The sequence below is a fragment of the Schistocerca gregaria genome, chromosome 2, assembly GCF_023897955.1.
Source record: "Schistocerca gregaria isolate iqSchGreg1 chromosome 2, iqSchGreg1.2, whole genome shotgun sequence".
NCBI classification, from domain to species: Eukaryota; Metazoa; Arthropoda; class Insecta; order Orthoptera; family Acrididae; genus Schistocerca; species Schistocerca gregaria.
Window position 1 is genome coordinate 289,788,814 of NC_064921.1, and position 27,852 is coordinate 289,816,665.

At 42.1% G+C, this 27,852-nt stretch overlaps 1 protein-coding gene across 1 annotated transcript in view; it reads right to left on the bottom strand.

The window, feature by feature from the left end:
- Positions 1–5,100: 5,100 nt before the first annotated feature.
- LOC126336890 (glutathione S-transferase D5-like) overlaps positions 5,101–27,852 on the bottom strand; it is a 72,367-nt gene continuing 49,615 nt past the window's right edge. The window contains exons 2-6 of the mRNA XM_050001002.1: positions 20,166–20,318; positions 18,119–18,177; positions 17,009–17,147; positions 7,512–7,673; positions 5,101–5,364 (exon numbers count right to left, since the gene is read on the bottom strand). Coding sequence (XP_049856959.1) covers positions 5,209–5,364; positions 7,512–7,673; positions 17,009–17,147; positions 18,119–18,177; positions 20,166–20,309 — 660 coding nt within the window. The 5' untranslated portion in view covers positions 20,310–20,318 and the 3' untranslated portion in view covers positions 5,101–5,208. The remainder of the gene's footprint in view (positions 5,365–7,511; positions 7,674–17,008; positions 17,148–18,118; positions 18,178–20,165; positions 20,319–27,852) is intronic.

Sequence of the window (27,852 nt, forward strand, 5' to 3'; positions counted from 1 at the left end):
GAGAGGTAGCAGAAGAGAGAACAGCGAGAAACTTAACATCAGAGTTGGGGATCACGAAGTAGACGATTCTGTTACATAGGCAGCAAAATAACCCATGATGGGCGGAGCAAGAAAGATAAGAACAGACTAGCACTGGTCATTTCTGTCCAAAAAAATCTACTAATACGAAACATAAATCTTCACTTGAAATAGAAATTTGTGAGAATGTACGTTTTAGAACACAGCATTCTATGGCAGTGAAGCAACGACTGTGGGGAACGGAAATAGACGAGAATCGAAGCATTTCAGATGTGGTGCTATATAAGAATGTTGAAAGTGAGATGAACAGATAAGCAAAGAGGAGACTGAAACTTCCTGGCAGATTAAAACTGTGTGCCGGACCGAGACTCGAACTCGCGACCTTTGCCTTTCGCGGGCAAATTCTCTGCCAAGTGAGCTACCCAAGCACGACTCATGGCCCTTCGTGACAGCTTTAATTCCGCCAGTTCCTCGTCTCCTACCGTCAAACCTTCACAGAAGCTCTCCTGCGTACCTTGCAGAACTAGCACTCCTGGAAGAGGATAATGCGGTGACATGGCTTAGCCACAGCCCTGGGGGTGATTCCAGAGTGGGATTTCCACTATGCAGCGGAGTGTGCACTGATATGAAATTTCCTGACAGATTAAAACTGTGTGCAGGAGCGAGACTCAAACTCGGGACCTTTGCTTTTTGCTGACAAGTGCTCTACCAACTGAGCTACCCAAGCAGGACTCATGGCCTGTCCTCACAGCTTTAATTCCGCCAGTACCTCGTCTCCTGGTCCCGATTTCGAGTCTCAGACCGGCACACAGTTTTAATCTGCCAGGAAATGTCATATGAGCGCACACTCCGTTGTAGATCAAAAATATCATTCTGGAACGAGGAGGTTCTCCGCACAATCGGTGACAAAAGGAATACTTGGAAAACACTGACAAGAAGGAGAGACGTGATATTAGGATATCTGTTAAGGCATCAGGGAACAACTTCCATGGTAATAGAGGGAGCTGTAGAGGAAAACAACTGCAGAGAAAAACAGAGTTTGGAATACAACCAGCAAATAATGGAAGGCAAAAGAGAGGAATTCGTGGATGGCTGCATCAAACCAGTTAGAAGACTGGTGACTAAAAAAAAAAGTCAGAAACTTCCACGTAACATTAACTCTGTGCAAGATCTCCTCGTGGTACCAACCTTACGTAAAACTTTCTCAGCCACATGAGTCCGTAGAAGATGGTATAGATTATGTACTGTATAGTATAACCGTTCAGACTGCGAGAGTGAGGTAACCCTTTCACTGATTATCTTACTGAATCGGTGCTTAGGAGTTCCTTCTACTTGTTTTCTGTGAATCTGTCGTTGATGTTGGCTCTCGAAGCAGTTCTTGCAACGCATGGGATTCTTCAGAAGATGCAGGCAGGCTATCGGTGATTTTAAGTGAATTTTTATGTAACTAACTTACTTGAAAGGCGTTCCGGGATGCCATTACGATGTATTTATGAGCGAACACTGTAAATCAGTTACAATTGAATAGTCTGAAAGCGAATCATGTCAAAAAGTTAATGGTAACACCGACTACTACGGACTCCCTCCTATTGCCGACTGTCAAACAGCCGAAATCCCTTCATACGTCGTAAAACCAAGTAGTTCTCTGTACATCTTTGGTAGTTTAACTAATTCAATTGTTTATTGATTTAACTAATTTACTGCATAGTAGTATTGTTGTATTAATGCTCTGATGATTCACAGGCTCTTCGCAGGATTTACTACGCCTATAGTGAACTTTAATAACGATTATCTAATAAAGAATATTCTCAGTTTCAAGCCAGGATGCCTGTACTTCCTTAGTCTGGATGGCCAAGAAAGATTTGTTCTCAGACTTTGCGTGTTTCTCCCAGTTCCAATTATTCACTACTGCACCATATGGTCCATCCGTCACCAATACCTGCGTGGGGGACAGCGCTTCTCTTGTTGCTGTTGTATTCTTCAGTGCAGTTTAAGGCAGCAAAGCGTCTTCATAAAATTCAAAATCTGAAAAATAAAATCCTGTCCAAAATGGGAGCAACCTCAAGTTTGGACTCAACAGTTTTCTACCTAGGTTACCATTTGATTAAATTCTCCAGTAAGTTTATCCAGTGTTCTAGTATATTTGAATGAATGACTGAGTTTATGAATGTACTTAGTCGACGTAGCGTAAAGAGAGGTTACTAAGACAGAAGCTTATTTGAGTGTAACAGTATACAAAAGAGAAGGCTGCAGTCTCAATAGTAGTAACAGCAGTAAATATTTAGCACAATATACACCACTTACATCTGTTATAGCAATGAGAATGAGTTTAAATGTCTAAGCTTTAAAACGGAGAGTACACTTCTACGTTTTATCTGCATATCTCAACAATATCAGATGGTTTAGACCACTTTGACAGTCTTCGGATGTGAAATAGTGGCTGACGTACAGTTTGTGAATATCAGACACAAGCTAAATTAATAGAAAGCTAGATGTCATTATTAGAAGAGACAACAAAGGGTGTAAATAGGAGCAATGCGGTTCATGAGGAAACGGGCGCAGGTGGTCAATCTGACAGTCAGGCGTAAGCGTCTGTAGTAAATACAACAATAGAAGCTAGCCTAACAGGACAGATGAACATTAATGTCGTGTTTAGTCAGTTATTGAATGAAATGAAAAATGAAATGAAAATAGGGCAAAGGAAAATAGATCAGAGAAAGCTAGAAGACAAAATGGAAGCAGGTCAAAACAAAGTCGAGCATAAAACTGTAATCAATCAGAGCAGATTTTAGGCAGTAAATGCGGAAGTGGAAGATGGATTAAAACATGAACTGAAAAATCTCAGGCAGGAAGCAGACATCAAAAGTCATGGCAGAAAAGAAGAAACGGAACAGCCTATCCTAGAAGGACTTCAGGTTTCATAGATGAAGTGGAAGCCAAAATATTAGAGCAGGTTGAGGACACAAAAGATAAGATAAAGGAAGCTATTGAAAAAAAAGACTTCCGTTAAAGTAGAAGCCTACAGGAACGATCTACAGCTGTTGAAAGAGAGATCAGTGAGATGGAACAGGGAACTTCAAGGAATGTTCTTGTGTGTGAGGTCCCACATTAAAACTTTAAATAGCACTGAGAAAAGGCCAAATTTAGCGATCCGGAATGTAAAAGAGGAGGATCAGTGTACCCTGTGGATTTTGTACAAGGGCTTCGAAAGAACATACATGTTCAATGAAGCGACCTTAAAAAAACAGAAGCAGCTTGCAGTTTAACGATGCAAAATAGCCACCAATGGCCATATAAAGTTCAAAATTAGTGTCGAGCCGTTGATGAGTTTATACAGAAGTTCATTCAACAGTTTTGGTGCTTTTAAATGAAGGCAAATGTATAGAGAGAATTTATGCAGAGACCAGGCGACTGGGCAACGTTTCGACCTACTGCAAAGAATGATAAACAACCTTCGCTACACGGAGATGCTTTCGAACGACAAGTTCCAGATCTCTGAATTGTGGGCGAAACTGCCGAAGGCTTTCAAGAGTCAGTTGCAAGAAGACTAGGAAATAAATTTGATTACTTGATGAAGTGAATGAAATGAGCGGAAGCCGACTTAAGAAATAACAGAGTACCTGAAACAGGTATGAGTTACATGAATAATACACAAAGAAACACTCTACATAATGGACGTGGAGGACAAGACAGAGAAGGCCCTAGGATACAAAAGAATAGAGGAAACAAAAGAATGGAGGGAGAGGACGATAGAAGAAGGAAAAATGAACATTATAATGCTGAAAACAAAGACGCGCCTCTGTGACGGTCTGCACATAAGCAGATCAACAGTCAGGACTATTAAATTGGTAGCTGCCAAGCAAGAAGATAGCAACGAAATAGGAAATTAGATAGTATTATGAAGACTGCTTTAAGGAACTGTCGGAAGTAATCCTGCGAAGTTAAGCCAGCAGTGACCACGCATACAGGGGTGAAGTTATTAGCAACAATGTTATGCAAAGGGAGAATATTCTAGAATATGATGGTCATACAAACTGGGGTGACATCACGTGCACGTGTGTGACATGAGTAGAAGTCTGCATACAAATCGGTCATGCACACAGGACTGACGTCAACCGCAACAAAATTGCGCGAGAGGCTGACTAAATGGAACACGGTCGTTATAGCAGTTCACATATAAATCCTTGGGGGGGGGGGGGGGGGGTGATGAATTGAGTACCAGTGTTTTAATTACAATGGTTTTAAACTGTTGGCAAACGTACTAGTTTAAACACATGTCAAAATAACGTAAAATATCGTGTAATAGAGTACTCCCTGTTTTTTTAACAACTGCTTCTTCACACTTTTAGTGAACAAAATAGTCTATCAGATTTTTGACGATGACATTGTAGCGTAATATTTCAGTACCCTTTAACGTAAAACGCCACCCTTCTTTGTTACCGAGCGAGGTGGCGCTTTGATTAGCACACTGGACTCCCAACCGGGAGGACGACGGTTCAAACCGGCGTCCGGCCATCCTAATTTAGGTTTTCCGTGATTTCCATATATCGCTTCAGGCAAATGCCGGGATGGTTCCTTCGAAGGGACACGTCTGATTTCCTTCCCCTAATCCGATGGGACCGATGACCTTGCTGTTTGGTCCCCTCCCTAATAAAAACCAACCTTCTTTGTTATAATGTTTTGACTTTGTCCTTGGCGAAAATAATATGCCAGATTGTGGAATGTGACATTTGTATACTCATAGCAGAAGTTTGTAAACTCAAGTGTACACTGGTTGCCAACATGTTTGGCAATACTTAACCAGCATCAGTTACATAATATCATTGTATACTTGGTTTTGCCTCTGACTATGTGGAATAATAATTTGATGTACAGTTTGAATTTAGCATAAGAACATTAAATGGTGTTAGGATCATAAGACGTCAAGGAATATGCAGCACGTAGTCAATAGTTGACGCTGTTATAGTATGTATGAACGGGTGTAATGTAATTTTTTAAGAAATTAATATGAGCAGGTACATCTCAGAGAGGGCAAAAGGCAGTCCAAAAGTCGATAGTAAGGTAATAACAAGAAACTGAACATAATTTTGGCAGTCAAAGGCACATTTATTATCAACTTCAATGTACACGTAGTGAAATGTAAGTTTTTATTCCATACAGTATTAGGCAATGACTTATATAAAATTCATTTTATTTTTGGTTTTTAACATACTCTATGTACATTTTTATTGCCTCACGGAATACTTTCATGTTCTCTGTAACTTTGGCACTTGAGCCTTCTACACGAGAAATCCACTGAGCAATGTTTGCATGTTTAGCAGGATTTATTCCACAGTTTGTATTGAACTGAAAAGAAAAATGAAAAACATAATCTTAATACATTCTATGCCTACATTCTATAGATAAAAGAAATTATAGAGTCTGTTTCTTATAGCGTTGAATTAAGGCATACATTCATCAAGAATTTAAAGTTAGGAATTTCGTGTGAAGAAAAATTGTTCGTCTAAGCAGATGGATCTACGGAATACAGAGTTGCTTTAACACTCCATTGTTTTCGAAACCTCGTAAGTGAGTGAAGAAAACTGTGAAAGAATACTCATAAAAATATAGTATAAAAAGTGTAAAATCCATTGCTATAATATCTCTTTTGTTAAACTTGGTATGTGAAAAGGAAGAAAAATTTTGTAGCACAATATTTCCAGTTACTTAAGAAACCTTCCTCAAAACACACACACACACACACACACACACACACACACACACACACACACACACACACAAAGCACAGACAAAATTTATGGCATCCTGTTGGCATTGCAGTGCATACATACATATCGGTGATCACGGACCCTGAATATCATACGCCGATCTTACAGTGTTCCTCGACAGATAGCTATTTGTGTACTTTGGATGCAGTTCTCACGGATACCTCACTGCTGAAGGTCCTTCTACAGTTCCTCCTCCCATCGTTTCCTCGGTCACCCAGTTGGCCGAGTTCCATCAGGTTTTGACGCAAACACAGCTTTAATCCAGCATGTTTCTGGCCTCTGGCCGTGCGCCCTGCCGAGGCTTACTCTACACACTTGCATTTTCTGTGCGATTTTGATTGTTTCATTACGTCATTCAATTGCTGCTTCTTTCTACGTGTCCACACTATTCTCTTCAGACTGGTGCAAAGATATGTTCCGTTCAAAGATCAGCAGGTTTTCTTCCCCTTTCTTTTGTGGTGCTTAAAGTGTTCCATATAACAACACCGGTATGGTATGGTCGTGTGACTGGTACCGTCACTGCATTGTAGGCTTTAAGTTTGGCCTCAACTGAAAGACTCAAATAAAGTTTTAGACCCATCAGCAATACATCGATGAACTTTTTAAGTTACTATGCTTGCTGAACCAGGTGCGAGGTATTTCAAACTTTCCACTCTTGTTGTACTTCATATTCTAACCTGTAATGGGACATTATTATGGGCTTCTCTTCATACTTATTTTAGTTCAGTCTTCTCCATATTAATCCTCATACCAGTCATACTGGTATTCTTTGCTAAGTCCTCTGAGGTTTCTGCCATCTCTGCCTCCGATCCTGCCGTGGCTGCAGTGTCGTCTGCATATCGCAATTGCTGTATTCTCCCATTTAGCTTTATTCCTTTACCTTCTCTTTTTCGCCATGGCTGCAGTGTCGTCTGCATATCGCAATTGCTGTATTCTTCCATTCAGCTTTATTCCTTTACCTTCTCTTTTTCGCCATGGCTGCAGTGTCATCTGCATATCGTAATAGCTGTATGCTTCCATTCAGCTTCAATTCTTTACCATCTCTTTTTACTTCCCGACTTACTTCCTCCAGAACTAAAGTAAAAAACAATGGTGAAATGGCATCACCTTGTGTCATCTTTTCTGATGTTGAATTCCCTGGATCTCTCCCCCTCGTATTTCACCTTGGTTTTTGCTTCTGTTGCACACACCTTCACCAAGTAATTAAATTAGTTGGTATGACAAGCTTCCTCAGGATGTTGTACATACTTAATCTGCGTATACTAACATACGCCTTCAAGAAATCTACAACTGTTTCCAGGAACCGATCGTTGCATTCGCGGCGCTTCTCCCTTATTGTTGTATGGTGAAAATTTGATCCATGTTTACGTTCCTACGCTAAGACCTGCCTGGTACTCTCCAAAAATATCTTCAGCAAAAGACTTCAGCTACTCAAGGATGATTAATGTTAATCTTTTGCGTGGTATACTTCGTAGAGAAATACTTCTGTAATTACTACAGGTCCTTTTATTGGTCTTTTTATGCAATGGGATAATGGTAGCTGACTTCCACTCTTTCGGAATCTCCTCCTTTCTCCATATTCCACTTGTGAGTTGTAGATATTGAAATATAAATTATTAACGTATTTGACGTGCTATTGAACACGATGTCGACAGAGAATTTAGTTGTTCTACTAACAAAGCTCACCTTGAAAGACATAATAAAGTCTGCTTAAGATAATGTTACCTCAAGTGACGCCAAGGACACCACTGTGGCATAATCCGCTACTGTAATGTTGTCCCCTGCGAGCCATTGTTTTCCCTCAAGCATTCTGTTCAGTATCTCCAGTCCATTGTTCACCTTGTCAACATCATTCTGGGATAATGGCTTTCCGGAGAAGGTTGGACCCTGTGGAAGACAGATCAACAACACTTCAGTAACGGATGTCGCTTAGACCATTTATCTGCATCAAAATTAAATTAATAGGTAACAGAAATTTGCGTTGCTTAACAGTGGGCAAGCACTTCCCACACTGACATGGCAGAAATCTCTCGGCGACCATCGCGGCCCACCTGAAGTTTGAGACACCTGGCTTGTAATGGAGCTACGCACACTGACGCGGTTTACAGCAGCGCGCTGACGCGGCGGTTTCGCAGTGGTGCAGTATGGTTCATGTGCCGTGCCCCTGCACTGTGCATGCACACCTGACGCTCACAGGGGAGGTAAGTATCAAACGATTTTGAGGACGCTCCTCGATTAACAACTCTTTATATACAGTCTCCCACCGCTACTTGACAGTCTATTAGCAATCTTTTCATTACTACCCGTACACTCATGAACAAAAGTGTCGCATCATTGCGATATGTCGTTCAAGTACGTTGATATTTAACTTTTCCTGTACTGACCAGAAAGCCACGACTGCTCATGTTTGTAAAGATAGTTCAAATGGTTCAAATGGCTCTGAGCACTATGAGACTTAACATCTGTGGTCATCAGTCCCCTAGAACGTAGAACTACTTAAACCTAACTAACCTAAGGACATCACACACACCCATGCCCGAGGCAGGATTCGAACCTGCGACCGTAGCAGTAGCGCGGTTCCGGACTGCGCGCCTAGAACCGCTAGACCACCGCGGCCGGCTGTAAAGATAGTTACCATGAGCAATGAATAAAGGTACAGCGCCACACTCGAACGGACTCCAATATTTCCGTTGAAAGTGACGCACCACCTGGTTCGTATTAGATACGTTTGCGAAACAGTAGATGGAACATTTATTACCCCGCTGAGTACAGTCGCGATTAATGATTGGGTCTGCATCATAACGTTGCGCGGCGAAGGTTTGTCAACCACGAACGTCGCCAGATGTGTGCTTGGAGACAGATGGGACGGGGACATGGAATCAATTCCAGTTGACGGGTGCACCACCCAGGTTGTCCACGTTGGACAGTGCACAGCACGCTCGGGTTCCCGGGTTCGATTCCCGGCGGGGTCAGGGGTTTTCTCTGCCTCGTGATGACTGGATGTTGTGTGCTGTCCTTAGGTTAGTTAGGTTTAAGTAGTTCTAAGTTCTAGGGGACTCATGACCGTAGATGTTAAGTCCCATAGCGCTCAGAGCCATTTGAACCATTTGAACAGTGCACAGGATGTTCGATATGTACGATATTTTAATCAAAGGGCCTGGGTATGTGTGTTTGTCCTTAGGATAATTTAGGCTAAATAGTGTGTAAGCTTAGGGACTGATGACCTTAGCAGTTAAGTCCCATAAGATTTCACACACATTTGAACATTTTTGAGCAATCAAAGGGCTGAGTGCTCTAGATCCGAATCCGGCGTTTGAAGAGACGACAGAACGTCTTGTATCTCATCAAGATTAGGACACGATTTCATGATGCGAATCTGCATTCCCGACTACCATGGCGAGCACCACTTAGTGCACCACAACACTGTGGATCCAACACTTCAGATTACAGAAACACTATCAAGGACTGCGGCCTTGGACCTAACATATCCTCTGCTGTATTTACCCGATACTCCTTGCAAAATATTGCCAGCATCAAAGTTAACCTAAATAACTAGGGCGCATCAGCACAGATCGGATGTTAAAGCGGTTTCAAGCGTACAGCTGCAGGTACAACCACCAGGTCCAGGTAACGAAAATTTCATCCTCAGTAACCATCTTAAACCGGGTCCTTGATTGTGTAGCCTCTGTCCCTCATCGGCAGAGACGTCTTCTCCAATCCAAACTTCCAGTTCACTATTACCCAACCCACTCGGTCTATAACAAGATTTACTGATGGAGTGCCTGTCAACATACACATTTGGTTAAGGGTGTAGGGAAGAAGGACAGACAATATAAAAAATATGTAATTAATGGTGCAGGAAAGGATGCACCGTGGGTGCAAGGGAAACATGTAGACTCTATAGTACCATCTTGTTTCGGTAGTCCACAGGTTCAACAGTAGCCTGAAACATGTAGGGGGGGGGGGGGGGGGGGAGGAAACTCTGTACCATCAACCGCCATATTAGACATAGGAAGCAAGCGGGTAGCCTGCAGAGAAGCCACTGCTAATATCTGGGACTGGGTGCTAAAATAATGCTGCCGTAGCATTGTGCAGTGCAGCAGTCAGCCATTGAGGTGTGCTGAGTTTCCACATGCCATGACACAACGTAGTGCTTCCATAGCCAACTACGTGACAACAGGCGGGCTCCTGTCATGTTTAGCGGGCCAGAGCTACTGTGAATTCTCACAGCTCAGTCATGAGCAGCGTTTGACCCTGGACTTCCGACTCCGACAGACCACCTAGCAGCCAGAGAGCAACCGCACAAGCCGACGGTCCAGTGTGGGGTCGAGCGCAACTTCAACGTCATCTAGCAGCATGGTTGTCGTGGGCCTCGAGACGGTGCCCCTGAATGGAAGCCAGTACCAGGGTGTCATCGTCTGACACCCCAACCGTCTCCAAGAGCCCTGTGTTTGGTGCAGAGCGTCTGCGCGCCTGGACGACTGTTTGGCGCTGGCTGCAGTCCACCGTCAAATGTCAGAACAGAAAGAAAGCCGGTAGTCCGCGTGCCGACTCGCCGCGCTGTACAGCGCAGCAGAGCGCGCCTAATGTTGCACTGCTTATCCTTCTAGTCAAGATCCAGCAGTGCCATTACGCGTAGTACGTTACGTCCGTTCCGTTGGCTCGGTAGTCACTATCACACGATTTTACATAAACTAAACGGTAAGAAAATTAATTTTCAGGTTGAAACTTCCTGACAGATTAAAACTGTGTGCCGGACCGACACTCGAACTCGCAACCTTTGCCTTTCGCCGGCAAGCCCTCTACCAACTGAGCTACTCAAGCACGACCCGCAGCCCGTCCTCACAGATTTACTTCCGCCAGTACCTCGTCTCCTACTTTCCAAATTTTGCAGAAGCTCTCCTGCGAACCTTGCAGAACTAGCATGCCCGAAAGAAAGGATATTGCGGAGACATGGCTTAGCCACAGCCTAGGGGATGTTTCCAGAATGAGATTTTCCCTCTGCAGCGGAGTGTGCGGTGATATGAAACTTCCTGGCAGATTAAAACTGTGTGCCGGACCGAGACTCGAACTTCTGGAAAGTTTGGAAAGTAGTAGACGAGGTGCTGGCGGAAGTAAAGCTGTGAGGACGGGGCGTGAGTCGTGCTTGGGTAGATCAGTTGGTGGAGCACTTGCCCGCGAAAGGTAAAGGTCCCGAGTTCGAATCTCGGTCGGGCACACAGTTTTAATCTGCCAGGAAGTTTCATATCAGCGCACACTCAGCTGCAGAGTGAAAATCTCATTCTGATTTTCAGGTTAGTTATAGCTTTATATGTCAGCTCCATGGTGAAGTGTCCAATATTTCAATAACGACAATAATTAACGCGTTATACACATCCAAGTACGACATTGCGCGGAATTCGAAAAAGTTTGTAATAAAAATATGGGTTGTTATGATTCTGCGTTTTGTGCATATTACATCACTTGTTGCTGCGAATGAAATTTAGCTATGATATTGAACTTCTCCTTAGACTTGAGAAGAGGTCTATATTTAAGGATTTTTAATATGCTGCAGCCCTATCAGCAACTGTGATTGTGATAAATTAATATGTCAAAAATTCGCCTCAGTTGCGAAATGTTACTGGTCTGGCAAACTGACCGCTTTCCACGAAGTGGGGCCGGGGCTGTTCCTCAGCTAAGTAACGTAGCTTGACATGGTACCACGGTACTTAAGATTTTTATGGTTGACCATGCCTTATTCTGGCATGTATTAGTTTATTGTATGCTTCTGAAGGAGGTTAGATTACTCTAACTGAAACCTGCGTAAAAACCAGTAACATTTGTCAGCTGAGGCGGATTTTTGACATATTGCTTCTATATTTCTATCTAGTCTCAAGAAAAAAGACTTTATGTAGCACGATCACTTCCGACTGCACGTGTATGAGAATTAAATATTCATAACGTAACTCATATCTCTTAAACCGTCAGAGGTATCAATACCACATCTTGGGAAGTCCTACCATACAAGGAGAACAGTACTTTGCTTAACTGGTTGAAATAGGAAACTTCCTTATCTACGGCATTATAGCGGAAGCTGTGGTTTTTAATTTATTTCTTCAGTCAAATAGTGTAATTCTCTTAAGAGTATTAAACAACCATTGAGTAGAGAATTTGCTAGTATGAAACTAGATGTGAAATTTCTTATCTTATCTAACAGCAAACCGTCACACTGGGGTTTTCCATGAGCTGTTGACTACTCTAGTCGCCTATTGCATTTTAATGAGACACCCTGTTTCACAATTCTGTCGCAGTACGTATCGTATTTTAACAAAAAAAGGAAAGTTAAATCTGTCGATAAGAGAAATGTAGCCGCTCCTCATTACTGGTGGCATTTCTCCAAACGCAAAATAGTGAACAATTCAGGCTAAAATAAATCTCCTATTCTCTTACAATTTTGGCAGAATTCTGCAATAAATCATATTTGTAATTCTGTACGACTGGAATGGAAGCATACAAAATGATTTTCACCCAATTTTTCGTTGGAGGAATATGAAAGTGATTCGCAGCAAATATTTGTGTTCCTATCCCGATTCATAGTGAAGTGGTGAGCTTTTCCAGTAGGCTAAATTATCTTTTAATCTGTCAAAGATAGATTTATAATCTGTTTTAACCTTAATGAGTAGTTTCGAGCGGTTCAAAAGTAACGAAACAATGTAATTTTTTAGAATCGTCAATGGTGAATCGAAGTTTGCTAAGGGTTTTTGTAAAAACATAAGTGAAGAAATTACACATTCATTTTCATATCGAGGATGTACTGCTTAACAATGTATTTGTCCTCAGTTCCTCATTTAATATACTACTGTTTCAGGAAGTTAAAGATGCAAAAAGGGTATTATTTACTAAGTTTCAGTACCTACTGTTCGTTATATAAAAGACTTTGGGTTACAAGATTACTCAGAATTTGCAAGAAAAGGCATGATTTATTCTGGCCTAACTTGTTAACCTTCTCTCTTTCCGAAAAGCGTAAGTAGTGGCGATCTTTTTCTAAAAAAGTTTACGAACTCGATGAAAATAGATCGCCAAATCTGTTGCAATTTCAGGGGATTTCTGTAACATTGTGTCTCTTTAATAATGAGCATCTGGGACTGAAATTTACTATAGAATTTTCTTTCTACACCTCAGTTAGATATGAAATATGGATGGGTACAGCAAATAGTGTACCATATTTCCGTTTCTATCCTCGTACATAGTGAGGGAGTGAAGTTCATAAGTGTTACTGACTTTGACAAATACTTAGCAAGGTTCTACAAGACGTTAGAGTGCTTCAGAGTTACGGTAGAGTTTCACTGGGTCAGTTCTAGTCTGCACCAAAAATGCACTATTGTTCTATTAGAAGTAACAAATTGGGTTCCTGTGTACCTGTCGATAAAAATATTACAAAAACATGATAGTCATTATGTATGAACTGTTTGATACTACTGACAAACATGAAAATAGATTGTAAATATGTATAACCTATCTTTAAATATATATAACTTACCTTTAACATATAATTATGGCAGAGAAGTTCCCCACTTCACTCTGAATGGGGATATGAACAGAAATATAGTATCCTATTTGCTGCGAATTATTTACATATTCCTCAGATGAAAAATTGGAAGAAAACCTTTTGTAAGGTTGCATTATAAGTACTTTTCGTTTGAAGAAACATCATCAATCATGGCGAAGGGCTACATTTCTCAGAGGTTGATGGTTTTAATTTTTCTTTTTTTTGTTAAAATACGGTATAATGAGCACAAACGTGACTTTCAGTGCCAACTGCGACAGAATCGAGAAACAGAGTGTGTCATTAAACAAGCAGCAGATGACTAGTGAAATAGTGGTGACTTAAGGAAAACCTCATAGTGTCGGTTAGCTGTGAAAGAAGGATAAGAAATTACACGTTTAGTTTCATACTAGCAAATTCTCTTTTCAGTAGTTGTCCAAGACTCTTAAGAAAATTACAGTACCGGACCGCAAAAATAAAATGCAAACCACAGCGTCCGCTATATCGCCGTAGATTAGAAAATTCCCTATATTGACCATTTAGAAAAATACTCTGCTTGTTGGATCTCGCCCACTCGTCACTTATAGGGTGTACAACAATTTGAGCAAATAACATTAGTAGTTTAATTTCTATAAAACAATTGACTATACTTAGCTTCGGAGTTACATCGGTGTCGCTAGTAACACGCGAACAGTAATGTTCGTCGCTATAGAAAAAGTCCAAGTACGCACTTGACACGAATTACTACACTCTGTTCCGCGAGTAACTGTTCACAACCGTCCACTAAGGTCCGTACACGGAGCCGATCTGAGCACTAATGTCCAGCCCTGTCAGCTGACGTTTCCTCGCTGTCTTCTCTGGTTTTCCGTTTTTCGTCTTCGTTCCACCACTTGTGGTTACGCGAGAACACTGCTCTTTGCATGTCATCACCTGCTGGAATCTCGTATCGACAGCTCTAACGGTATAGGAGATATGAATTATGTTATGAACATTTCATTCCCATGCACGTGCGGTTGGAAGTAATCGTGCTATTTTCCCAAAATTGACAGAGACCTCCTTTCAAATATAAAGAAAAATTAAATATCTTAGCTAAATGAGATTTGCAGAACGATGTAAAATGCACGAATCGCAAAATCACATCGACCCATATTTTTCATTGCAAACTTTTTCGAATTCCTCGCAGCGTCATACTTAGATGCGAATATCGCGTTAAGTATTATCATTATCGAAATTTTGGTCACTTCCCCATGAAGCTGATGGGTAAAACTAAAAGTGATCTGAATATTTGGTTTTTTTTTCTGACGGCTAGTTTGCGTAAATTCGTATGAGGAAGAGTGCAGGTCGTGTGCCTCGATTTTGCCAGCATGATGCGTCGCCAACCGGCGCGCCGAAAGCGGGCGAAGAATATTTCGCTCATTCCTACTGGCCAGTGTGTGCTGCCTCGTTGGGTAACAGGGAGGTATTTCCCACGCTGGATCAACCCACGTCGCGCTCGGCCCTCAGCGCAGGCAGTCCGCTTGTGCACCTCCTAAGCTTCCACGCTGCCGGTCTGATGCTGTCACCGTGTCAGCAAAGTCGGCGTCGCCGGCCGCTGATATTTCGTGGCTGCAGAACCCACGTACCCTGGAGATGCATACGGGGCTGCATACTGCAGGGGAGATACTTTTAGGTATCACGCCGCAACCTCAATGACGGTACCAACCTCTGGAAGGGGATGCCTGCCTCTTACATGGACGTCATGCAGAATAAAGAATGGTGAAGATTAACGATCTTTCCTGACTGTGCACTTGCCGTGGTGTTGGTACAACAGAACCCACAGTACCTGCACTTCCCTTTCTGGGACAGAGGCGGCCTACCTGATTATAGTAAGACTAACGAACAATGGCGTTTCGCGCTGGTAGAGGCATGGACTGCGATTTCAGTAATGCCGGTTCAATCCCACAGTTATGGCGTGCGCATAGAAGTGCTTTGTGCGTAAGTAAAGCGTCTATAATCCTAATTACATCTCTCGCTTCCTTACGTAGAATTTTTCGCTCACCCCGATCACCATCCAGGACAAATAGTAACAAATTGAAAAAATTTGACTAACTCGCCCCTGTCACGTTTAATGCCAGCGCTGGTTCCGATGTTCACAGCAGAGCGCTTAGAACACTACTGAACGCTCGCTGTTCGTCAGAGAGTGCGTGACGTAGATGCGCAGAACAAGCTTAAGTACGACCGCCGCCGTTCGTGACTCCAGCTATAGCATTCTACTGCTGCTGCCCCACATGCTACACTCTGTTGCGATGCCGCGACATGGTTAAACCAGACGTGACATGCTACACCCGATACGTTTACAATACCCAAACTCATCTAAAATATCCACGCAGGGGAACTGATAGTTAGACGTCCTGCCCATGTAAAAAGAGGTGGGGAGTATTTTCAGCTGCCACTGCAGAATGGGACAGCCAGAAGAGCTCAGTCATTTCGAATATGGACCAATCACTGGATGTCATCTGAGTAACAAATCCATCTGGGACATTTCAACCTTTCCAGATACGCACGACTGTTGTGCTGGGACTGTGAAGTGGGGGCACGAAGAGACATTCACAGCGAAACCAAAACCAGCAGGTACTGCCGGACAGTGACCACTCAGCAATGCAGAGGGAGGCTCTAAAATAATGCATGAAATCAGAAGAAGGAATTACTCGTGAGTTTGGAAGTGCTTACCGCACTCCAGGTAGCACAATGACTATGCATAGGGAGTTGAATGGGCTACAGTGGTCGAGCAGCTGCTCATCCGCCTGATATTTCTATGGTCATTGATGAGCGATGCTTGTGGTAGTTTGCACTTGAAGCGCACAAGGACATCAGTTTACCCCCTTACGCTATACTGTGCTGCAGCATTCGGTTTGTTGTTTTTGTCTTACCACGTTGAGTATGAAGTTGTTCCGTTCAAAACTGGGGAAAGACTAAATGGATATAGAGCCTAATTTGCTGATCATTCTCAAATCTCTGTTGATGCTTTATATTACAAGTAAATCTATGAGCATGGATTATAACCAAAAAATGAAAAAAATCCTCGATTTAATGTTGTACTATCTTTTGTCAGCTTCGTTTTCTGGCCGTAATCACAGTGATAGTAATTCCCGTTATTTATTCCATATTCGATTGTCCCCATTTTCCTCGCGTTTACATCCAAGCCTAAGCTAATATTTTCCAGTAATCACCTGCTGAGTGCATCGAAGTTACCTCCGTTTCAGAGTTAGTACTTTCCGGGTGGAAGGTAGAAATCTATACTACCCTCAAATTTTCAATGCAGTTCAAAGTCATTTATTGTTCAATATCGTATCTCATATTTAGCAGACTAAACAGTTGAATCCGAGGGAATTCTACCTGCCGTTTCAGTTGCAGTCTGCTCTCTTTGAATGTTTACTTTATTACTAATTAGAATCTATCTGGTTATTAACGGCAAGCTATTGTACTACCATAGCTGCTTAGTGAGTTATTACTAAACAATGAGAAGGCGATGTTGAAACATCCTTTAACACTTTGGGTCTAGAACTCAGAAAGACTACAAAGTAAAATTCAGAAAATAGTTTCACGTATTCTACAGGGTCATGAGCACTCCAAATTTTTTTTTATGTACATCTACTTTTACACGAAAATTTCGATATACGAATGTCAGCTCATAAATAATGTAGAATGCCATACTTACAATAACTTTCATAATTCCATTGTAGAAATCTTGATCAAAATACAGCCTCTGGTCTACGAGGACACGTTTCTCTAGATCTTTTGGATACAGAGAATCGTCCTTTGCATATTTTGATACAAGGTATGTTACAATCGCTCGGCTGAAAAAGAAATAAGAATAAATTTCACTGAAGATAAGTCCATTATAAATAATATTCTTCCGACTTTTAAATGGAATTGGCTGCACCTGATACCGATACAATAAGAGAAAAAGTGTCACTATGCACCTACTGAATATGTGTATTTTGCAGGCCAAGTTACGAAACATCACAGCTCCAACTACGTTGCAAACAACTCATTTGCGTTTGGAACTGTACAAATAGTGAACAGATTATTGTACCGTCAGTAATTATCAAAAAGATTCTATCGTCCCATAAAACATGGCACAATGAAAGGATGAAATACTGATAATTAATTCCAAATTGCTAGAGATAGACATTACAGGCGACGACAAAATACTTTGACCTGGCATTTGTTTATACAATCCCTAACGAACAGGTTGCAAAGAAAATTAAGTCACAATGCTCCGAATATAATCTGAAAATCAAACATATTTAATAGCAGTATGATAAATGTTCTCGTTACATATTTAAATGACATTAACAGCTAGAAACGTTTAGATCAGTCTCATATTTCTGGATCTGTTGCAGAAGTTAGTTATATGTTAGTACTTCGTCATTATTCTGTTTACTAAGAGCCTACGAAGCCGAGACAAAGTACCTTTTTATTTTTCTCCCTCTAGGTCTTTTCCTCAGAGGGAAGTATGAACTACTGGTCTTTATTCTTCACCACAATGAACAGGATATGTGCTATATCTAGGATTTAATTTAATTAATAACAAAATTGCTCCATTGTTGAAGATATGATATGGTGGGTTGAGAAATGTAAAATTTTGTGTTGTTTGGGAAATTTGAAAGGATTGGAGTAGAACCGGAGCAAATTAACAGTTTGAATCGAGAGCCTCTTGTTCGAATCCCTGTCTGGAGCATAGTTTCAACTTGTCTCCAAGTTTCATTCAGCTCTAACATGTCTCAGTTATTCGTCCTTGTCGAAATTGTCCATTCATACCAACCTTTCTGCAATATTCAAACCATTGTCGACAAGTGCTGGAATCGTTCGCTGTGGATTTATCTGGAACAGAATATGGTTCGTTAGTGAAATACTGAGAATCGTGCATATTCAGAATTTCCTTAAATCAGTGAAACCAAGGTCTCTTTATATCGAAATTTGACTGTATCCGTTCGAATGTTCGAATGTGTGTGAAATCTGCCAAGGTCATCAGTCTCTAAGCTTACACACTAATTAACGTAAATTATCCTAAGCACAAACACACACACACCCATGCCCGAGAGAGGACTCGAACCTCCGTCGAGACTGTATCCGTAACTTCAATAACATTATCAGCTATCATTAACGTATTTAGTTTTCTGCATGATTGTCCTGTAACCCAATAAAGCTACACTCCTGGAAATTGAAATAAGAACACCGTGAATTCATTGTCCCAGGAAGGGGAAACTTTATTGACACATTCCTGGGGTCAGATACATCACATGATCACACTGACAGAACCACAGGCACATAGACACAGGCAACAGAGCGTGCACAACGTCGGCACTAGTACAGTGTATATCCACCTTTCGCAGCAATGCAGGCTGCTATTCTCCCATGGAGACGATCGTAGAGATGCTGGATGTAGTCCTGTGGAACGGCTTGCCATGCCATTTCCACCTGGCGCCTCAGTTGGACCAGCGTTCGTGCTGGACGTGCAGACCGCGTGAGACGACGCTTCATCCAGTCCCAAACATGCTCAATGGGGGACAGATCCGGAGATCTTGCTGGCCAGGCTAGTTGACTTACACCTTCTACAGCACGTTGGGTGGCACGGGATACATGCGGACGTGCATTGTCCTGTTGGAACAGCAAGTTCCCTTGCCGGTCTAGGAATGGTAGAACGATGGGTTCGATGACGGTTTGGATGTACCGTGCACTATTCATTGTCCCCTCGACGATCACCAGAGGTGTACGGCCAGTGTAGGAGATCGCTCCCCACACCATGATGCCGGGTGTTAGCCCTGTGTGCCTCGGTCGTATGCAGTCCTGATTGTGGCGCTCACCTGCACGGCGCCAAACACGCATACGACCATCATTGGCACCAAGGCAGAAGCGACTCTCATCGCTGAAGACGACACGTCTCCATTCGTCCCTCCATTCACGCCTGTCGCGACACCACTGGAGGCGGGCTGCACGATGTTGGGGCGTGAGCGGAAGACGGCCTAACGGTGTGCGGGACCGTAGCCCAGCTTCATGGAGACGGTTGCGAATGGTCCTCGGCGATACCCCAGGAGCAACAGTGTCCCTAATTTGCTGGGAAGTGTCGGTGCGGTCCCCTACGGCACTGCGTAGGATCCTACGGTCTTGGCGTGCATCCGTGCGTCGCTGCGGTCCGGTCCCAGGTCGACGGGCACGTGCACCTTCCGCCGACCACTGGCGAAAACATCGATGTACTGTGGAGACCTCACGCCCCACGTGTTGAGCAATTCGGCGGTACGTCCACCCGGCCTCCCGCATGCCCACTATACGCCCTCGCTCAAAGTCCGTCAACTGCACATACGGTTCACGTCCACGCTGTCGCGGCATGCTACCAGTGTTACAGACTGCGATGGAGCTCCGTATGCCACGGCAAACTGGCTGACACTGACGGCGGCGGTGCACAAATGCTGCGCAGCTAGCGCCATTCGACGGCCAGCACCGCGGTTCCTGGTGTGTCCGCTGTGCCGTGCGTGTGATCATTGCTTGTACAGCCCTCTCGTACTGTCCGGAGCAAGTATGGTGGGTCTGACCCACCGGTGTCAATGTGTTCTTTTTTCCATTTCCAGGAGTGTATAAGTTCTTAAGACTTTATGTGAATTTTACACATTTTTCAATTTAAACATAGCCGAAAACGAAGATTCAGTGGAGAAAAAAGTTATGTTGTATTACAAAGTTCTCTCTTTTTTGTGGTAATGTTCAATAATAAGTCTATATATTTTACGTAAACATAGTTTTATACTGATTGTTTATTATTTTTGAAGCTTTCAGGGACATTCATATGAAATGATATTGGTCTGTAGTTAACATACCTGCAGCCTCTCTGGAGTGCCCATTTCCTTTTCGATATCGACCACAAGAACTTTCTCGAGGTCAACTCCAATCTCATCAGCGACGATGCGTACAAGGCAACACGGAGGGCTGGCATCGTGGTTGTACAAAATCAGAGGTGCCATTGTTGTCTTCTGCAAAATATAACAGATACTTACGGAAACCTTTTACCATTTCACGTTTTGTATTTATTCTGTTTAGTTTCAAGGGAGAATAGAAATTACTGTGATGGTTTGTATGTAATTGTACTGTAATTGTTTGCATATCGGGCCTGGTGGTCTAGTGATACCGCGAGTGACTGAAAACCGAGTGGTAGTGGGATAGAATACCTGTAAAACAACAGATATTTTCAGTCTGCCTTTACGCTAGCATCCGTGTCTCACTGATATCAAGGCAAGCCAAGAACGAAACGTGGTTCGGATTCCGTGTTGAACAGTGGGTTCTCCTGCCCCCGGTAGATTAAACACGCACTAGTCACGAACTGGTGTCCAGTTGAAAGTGCTTGCAAATAGGCGATAACAATCCTCTCGAGGGCCTCCCAGCCAATCATGCCGTACAAATTTACTTGGCTTTACTATTTATATGGTGTCCCCTGAAGCGTGATATAGCAAACCAACATATATCTAGGAGGGAGTGAAATGATCTCAACACTGTTCTTGGCTGCGACAGAATGACGTCAGCCAAACCGACACGAGGATTTCATCGTGTGGGTGATCCACCAATCTTCGGGAACTTGCGTGCTGCTCGTTAAGCTTTTCATTAACTTTCTCATTAGTCCATTACGACCAGATTAGCCGAATACAACCTGTCTCCATATACAATTTCGCTTAAATCCCGCTTGTGCAATGGCTAGACTCGGATATAAGCCCGTTAGAATTGTTGCGAGGAATGAAGGTTTCACTACAGGTATTTCGCCAGCAACGGTAAGAGATATGATTGTGTAAAGTAGCTGATTGCCAGTGTCCTGTGTTAAATTATAAGCCTTTCTGCTACCTCATAATGAGGAGGGATGTGACGCTACTGATAGTGGTCCATCTGTAGGATGGAGACCTTAAACACGACCACCTCCTAGGTGCTTTTCCTGAGGAGAAAACTATGTGTCCGCACCGGGTTCCATCACCTCCGTTCACTCATCGGCATACAACACAAATGTGACATCACACTATCCACGTATCCATTACGCTCACTTCAACTCTAGAAATACACTATCTGATCTGAAGCAACCTAACACTTATTAGTAGATATATGATGTCGGTTATGTCCACACTTTGCCTCTATGACGGTTTGGACTCCGTTGGAGATAATTTCAATGAGGCGTAAGAATGTCTGTGGATTGAGATGTCATTTTATCTCATGACACAGGTGTTCCATTGGTTTCAGGTCGCGGATAGGCGCGGGCCATCTATTTCTAGAGTGTTGTCCACAGATGCACACGCTGTCTACGAGTAGCTTCTTTGGTTAGTAATCAATTCGTCACGGCTTAAATGCTGAATGAAAACCATCAGCAATGGTGGTCGGCGACTTCAGGCTTAACAAGTCACCCTCATCCAGCCAACGGACTTGTCAAACAGGACGGAGAACTGCATAGAGGTTCACGGCACTCTTTTGCCGTATGGGTGGGGAAACTGTTGCTAAAAGCAAAGCATCAGCAACGATCAAATCGCATAAGAATGCAGAAGGCAATGCAAATCACTGCATTAAAGACATATAATTCGTATCCACAGGATTGTCGGATGTTTTCAGTTACTGAAAAACTGTCACGATGGTATATTAATATTGGCAAATGATTCCGGAATGTCGTACATTCGGACCTCCGGTAGGGGACTGCCAAGAAGCGGTGACCATGAGAAAAAGCCTGAATAATCGACGAAAGGATAACATACTAAGAGTCGATGCGTGGAATGTCAGAAGTTTGAACGAGGCGAGGAAGCTAGATAATCTGAAAAAGGAAATGCAAATGCTCAATGAAGATATAGTAGGGGTCAGTGAAGTGAAGTGAAAAGAAGACAAGAATTTCTGGTCAGACAACTGTAGGATTATATCAGCAGAAAGCGGTATAATAGGAGAAGGTTTCCTTATGAATAGGAGGGCTCAGCCAAGAGCGAGATGTTGGGCACTTTTCAGTGGTAGGGTTATTTTCATCACAATCGACTGCAAGCCAACACCGACATAGATAGTTCAGGTGTACGTACCGGCGTCGCAAGCCGAAGATAAAGAGACAGAGGAAGTGTATGGTCAAATTGAAAGGCAATAGACTGCGTAAAGGAACATGAAAACCTAATAATAATGGGGAATTGGAATGACGTTGCAGGAATAGAAGTAGAATATAAGTTACAGGAGAAAGTGGGCCTGATAACAGAAATAATACAGGAGGAAGACTAATTGAGCTCTGCAACAAATACAAGTTATAGCGAATACTCTGTTCAAGAATCACAAGAGGAGAAGATATACTTGGAAAAGGCCGGGACATATAGGAAGATTTCCGTTAGATTACATCATTGTCAGATACTGGATTGTAAGGCGTAACGAGGACATATATACACTCATATCTGAATTTAGTAATGATAAAGAGTAGGCTGAAATTTAAGACACTAGTCAGAAAGACACAGTGAACGAAGAAGTGGGATACGAAAGTACGAAGAAATGAAGATATAAGTTGAAGTTTTCTGAGGTTACAGACACTGCGATAATGAACAGCGCAACTGCGAAGAAACTATAGATAATAGTTGAAATACTTCAGTTGATCGATGGAGAAAGGAAGTACAGAAATATTAAAAACAAGGGTGGTAGCATTTAGAGTACAACGCGAATTTGACAGTTAAATGAAGAGGAGAGAGCAGACAGGTGGAAAGAGTACACTGAAGGCCTCTATAAGGGAGAACACTTCTCTAATGATATAATAGGAGATGAAACAGGAGTCGATATAGCAGAGATAGGGAATCCAGTATTAGAATCAGGAATTTAAAAGAGATTAGGAAGACGTAAGATCAAGTAACGCAGAAGGGGTAGACAACATTCCGTCGGAATTTCTAACATCATTGGAGGACGTTGCAACGCAACAAGTGTTAACGTTGGTGTGTAGACTATATGACACTGGCGACCTGCCATCAGAAAACATCATCCACACAATTTCGAAAATAGCAAGAGCCGCCAAATTCGAGAATTATCGCATAATCAGCATAACAGCTCATGCATCCATGTTGCTGACAAGAATAATGTTCAGAAGAATAGAAGAGCAAATTGAGGGTCTAATAGATAACGATCAGTTGGCTGTAGGAAAGGTAAAGCAATCAGAGAGGCAGTTCTGACGTTGCGACTGATAATCGAAGCATTATTGAAGAAACATCAAGGCCCGTCCATAGGATTTGTCGACCTGGAAAAAGCGCTTGACAATGTAAAATAGTGCAGGATATTCGAAATTTTGAGAAAAATAGTGATAAGCTATAGGAAATCCGAGTGTATAAAATTTGCACTAGAACCGAGAGGGAACGAAGGAATAGAAGACGAAGAACAAGTGCTCGGATTAAGAGGCTATACGAGATGAGTTTGTACCCGTGGCCTAGGTGTAGCGTCATTGATTCATAATCAAAAACGTCTTTGGTGCCTGGTTCGAATTCCGTTTGCTGCTTAAATTTTGATTAATAATCAGCATTGGCGGCCAAAGACTTCAGGCATAAGAAGTCCCTCTCATTCTGCCTTGTCAAAGAGTGCGGAGGAGCGGACGGATGTTCATAGCAGTCTCTTGTTCTAGTGGTGGGAAACTGCCCCTAAAGGAGGAAGAATCAGCAATGATGAATGTCAGGAGGATTCAGAAGGCAATGGAAACCACTGCATTAAAGACAAGTAACGTATATCCATAGGACATGTGGCCTGTAATTGAAGAAGTGCCATGACGATCTCTTCTTTAGCAAAAGATTTCGGAATAGACCCCCATTCGGATCTCCGGGAGGGAGCCGCCAGGCTGGCGGTTACCGTGAGAAAAAGGCTGAATAATCAACGAAATAATAACATTCTACGAGCCGGGGCGTGGAATTTCAGAAACTTGAATGTGGTAGGGAAAGTAGAAAATCTGAAAAGGCAAATGCAAATGCTCAATCTAGATATAGTAGGGGTCAGTAAGGTGAGCACCAACAACGATAGTTTAGGTGTACATACCGAAGTCGCAAGCAGAAGATGAAGAGACAGAGAAAGTGTATGAGGATATTGAAAGGGTAATACAGTATGTAAAGGGAGATGAAAATCTAATAATCATGGGGGACTGGAATGCAGTTGTGGGGGAGGGAGTTGAAGAAAAGGTTACAGGAGAATATGGACTTGGGACAAGGAATGAGAGAGGGGAAAGACTAATTGAGTTCTGTAACAAGTTTCAGCTAGTAATAACGAATACTCTGTTCAAGAAGGACAAGAGGAGGAGGTATACTTGGAAAAGGCCGGGTGATACGTTAAGATTTCACGTAGATTACATCATGGTCAGACAGAGATTCCAAAAACAGATACTGGATTGTAAGGTGTAACCAGGAGCAGATACAGATTCAGATCACAATATAGTGGTGGTGAAAGTAGGCTGAAGTTTAGGACATTAGTGAGAAAGAATCGATAGGCAAAGAAGTGGGATACGGAAGTACTAAGGAATGACGAGATACGCTTGAAGTTCTCTAAGGTTATAGATATAGCAATAAGGAATAGCTCAATAGGCAGTGCCGTAGAAGAGGAAAGGACATCTCTAAAAAGGGTCATCACAGAAGCTGGGAAGGAAAACATAAGTACAAAGAAACGATGGGTAACAGAAGAAATGATTCAACTGATAGATGAAAAGAGGAAGTAGTACAATGTTCTGGGAGACTCAGGAATACAGAAATAGAAGTCCCTGAGGAATGAAATAGATAGGAAGAGCAGGGAAGATAAGACGAAATGGCTGCATGAAAAATGTGAATAAACGGAAAAAGAAATGATTGTTGGTAGTACAGACTCGGCATATAGGAAGGTCAAAACAGCTTTCGTGACATTAAAAGCAAAGGTGATAACATTAAGAGTGCAACGGGAAATCCACTTTTAAATGAAGAGAAGAGAGCGTATAGGTGGAAAGAATATATTGAAAGATTCTATGCTGGGAAAGATTTGTCGGATGTGATAGAAAAAGAAACAGGAGTCGATTTAGAAGAGATAAGGGATGCAGTAATAGAATCACAATTTAAAAGAGCTGTGGAGGACTTAAGATCAAATTAGGGACAAGGAATAGATAACATTTCATCAGAAATACTAAAATCATTGGGGGAAGTGGCAACAAAACGAATATTCACGTTGGTGTGTGGAATGTATAAGTCTGGGGATATACCATCTGATCTTCGGAAAAGCATCATCCACACAATTCCGAAGATGCAAAGAGCTGACAAGTGTGAGAATTATCGCACAATCAGCTTAACAGCTCATGCATCCAAGTTACCCACAAGAATAATAAACAGAAGAATGGAAAAAAATTGAGGATGCGCTAGATGACGATCAGTTTGGCTTTAGGAAATGTAAAGGCATGAGAGGCAATTATGACGTTGCAGTTAATAATGGATGTAAGAATATAGAAAAATAAAGACACGTTCATAGGATTTGTCGACCTGGAAAAAGCGCTCGACAATGTAAAATGGTGCAAGATGTTCGAAATTCTGAAAAAAATTACGTGATAAGCTATAGGGAGAGAAGGGTCATATACAATATGTACAACAGCCAAGAAGGAATAATAAGAGTGGACGACCAAGAACGAATTGCTCGTATTAGCAGCAGTGTAAGACAATATTGCAGCCTTTGGCCCATACACTTCAATCTGTATGACGAAAAAGCAATGATGGAAACAAAAGGATCAGGAGTGCAATTAAAATTCAAGGTGAAAGGATTATACGATTCGCTGATGACATTGCTATCTTGAATGAAAGTGAAGAAGAATTAAATGATCTACTGAATAGAATAAACAGTCTAATGAGTACAGAGCATGAATTGAGAGTAAATCGAAGAAAGACGGAAGTAATGAGAAGTAGTGGAAATGAGAAAACGAGAATCTTGACATCAGGATTGATAGTCACGAAGTAGATGAAGTTAAGGAATTCTGCTACCTAGGCAACAAAATAACCAATGACGGACGGAGCGAAGAGAACTTCAAATGTCAAAAAGGGCATTCCTGTTCAGGACAAGTCTATTAATATCAAATGTCGGCTTTAATTTGAGGAAGAAATTTCTGAGAATGTACGTCTGGAATACAGCATTCTATGGTAGTGAAACATGGACTGTGGGAAAACCGGAACAGAAGAAAATCGAAGCATTTGAGATGTGGTGCTACAAACGAATGTTGAAAATTAGGTGGACTGATAAGGTAAGGGACGAGGAGGTTCTGCGCAGAAAGGGAGAGGAAAGGAATATGTGGAAAACACTGATGAGGAGAAGGGATGGGATGATAGGACATGTGTTAAGACATGAAGGAATGACTTCCATGGTACAAGAGGGAGCTGTAGAAGACAAAAACTGTAGATGAAGACAGAGATTGGAATACATCTAGCAGCAGATAATCGAGGACATAGGTTGCAAGTGCTACTCTGAGATGTAGAGGTTATCGCAGGAGAGGAATTCGTGGCGGTCCTCATCAAACCAGTCAGAAGACTGATGAAAAAAAAAGTTGGGATGTAGTCTTTTTCCCTTGTGCTTAGCACGTAAATCGAAGAAGCAACGAAAGAAATAAAAGAAAAATTCAAGTATGGGATGAAAAAAGTTCAACAGTGGGATTAAATTTCAGGATGAAAGGGTGACACTGCTACGCTCAGTCAAAATGAAGGAGTATTGCAGGTTAAGTTGAACGGAATGAACAATCTAATGAGTACATAATATGGAGTGAGAGTAAATCGAAGGAAGTCCAAAGTAATGAGAAGTAGTAGAATTGGGAACACTGAGAAACTCAACATTACAATTCTCGATCACGAAGACGACGAAGTTATGAAATTCTGCTACCTAGGCTGCGAAATACCCTATAGTGGACGGAGCAAAGAGGACATATAAAGCAAACTAGCACTGGTAAAATAGGCATTCCTGGCCAAGAGAAGTTTGCTAGCATCAAAGGTAGGTCTTAACTTGAGTCAGAAATTTCTTAGAATGTATGTTTGGAGCACGGCATCGTATGGTTGTGAGACATAGATTGTCGGAAATTAGGACAGAAGAAAATCTAAGCCTTTGATATGTTATGGTGCAGACGAATGTTGAAAATTAGGTGGACTAATCAAGTAAGGAGTGAGAATATTCTCTGTAAAATCGACGACGAAAGGTACATATGGAAAACAATGACAAGAAGAAGGGACAAAATTAAAGGACATCTGCTAAGATTCCATGAGATAACTTCCACAATACTACAGAGAGCTTTACAGAGTAAAATCTGTGGAGGAAGACAGAGAGTGAAATATATCCATCAAATAATTGAGGACGTAGGTTGGGATGTAGGGTACGATTGGTACTCTGGGATGAAAAGGTTAGCTCAGTAGAGGAATTTCTGGCGGGTCACTTCCAACAAGTCAGAAGACTGTTGATTCAAAGAGAAAAAAAAAATAGAAAGAAAGAAAGAAAAATTGGCCACCGACCGATACGTCACATATGGTGCGTTATAACTGGGTGCATAGTCATGCCCTGAACTGTTGCTCT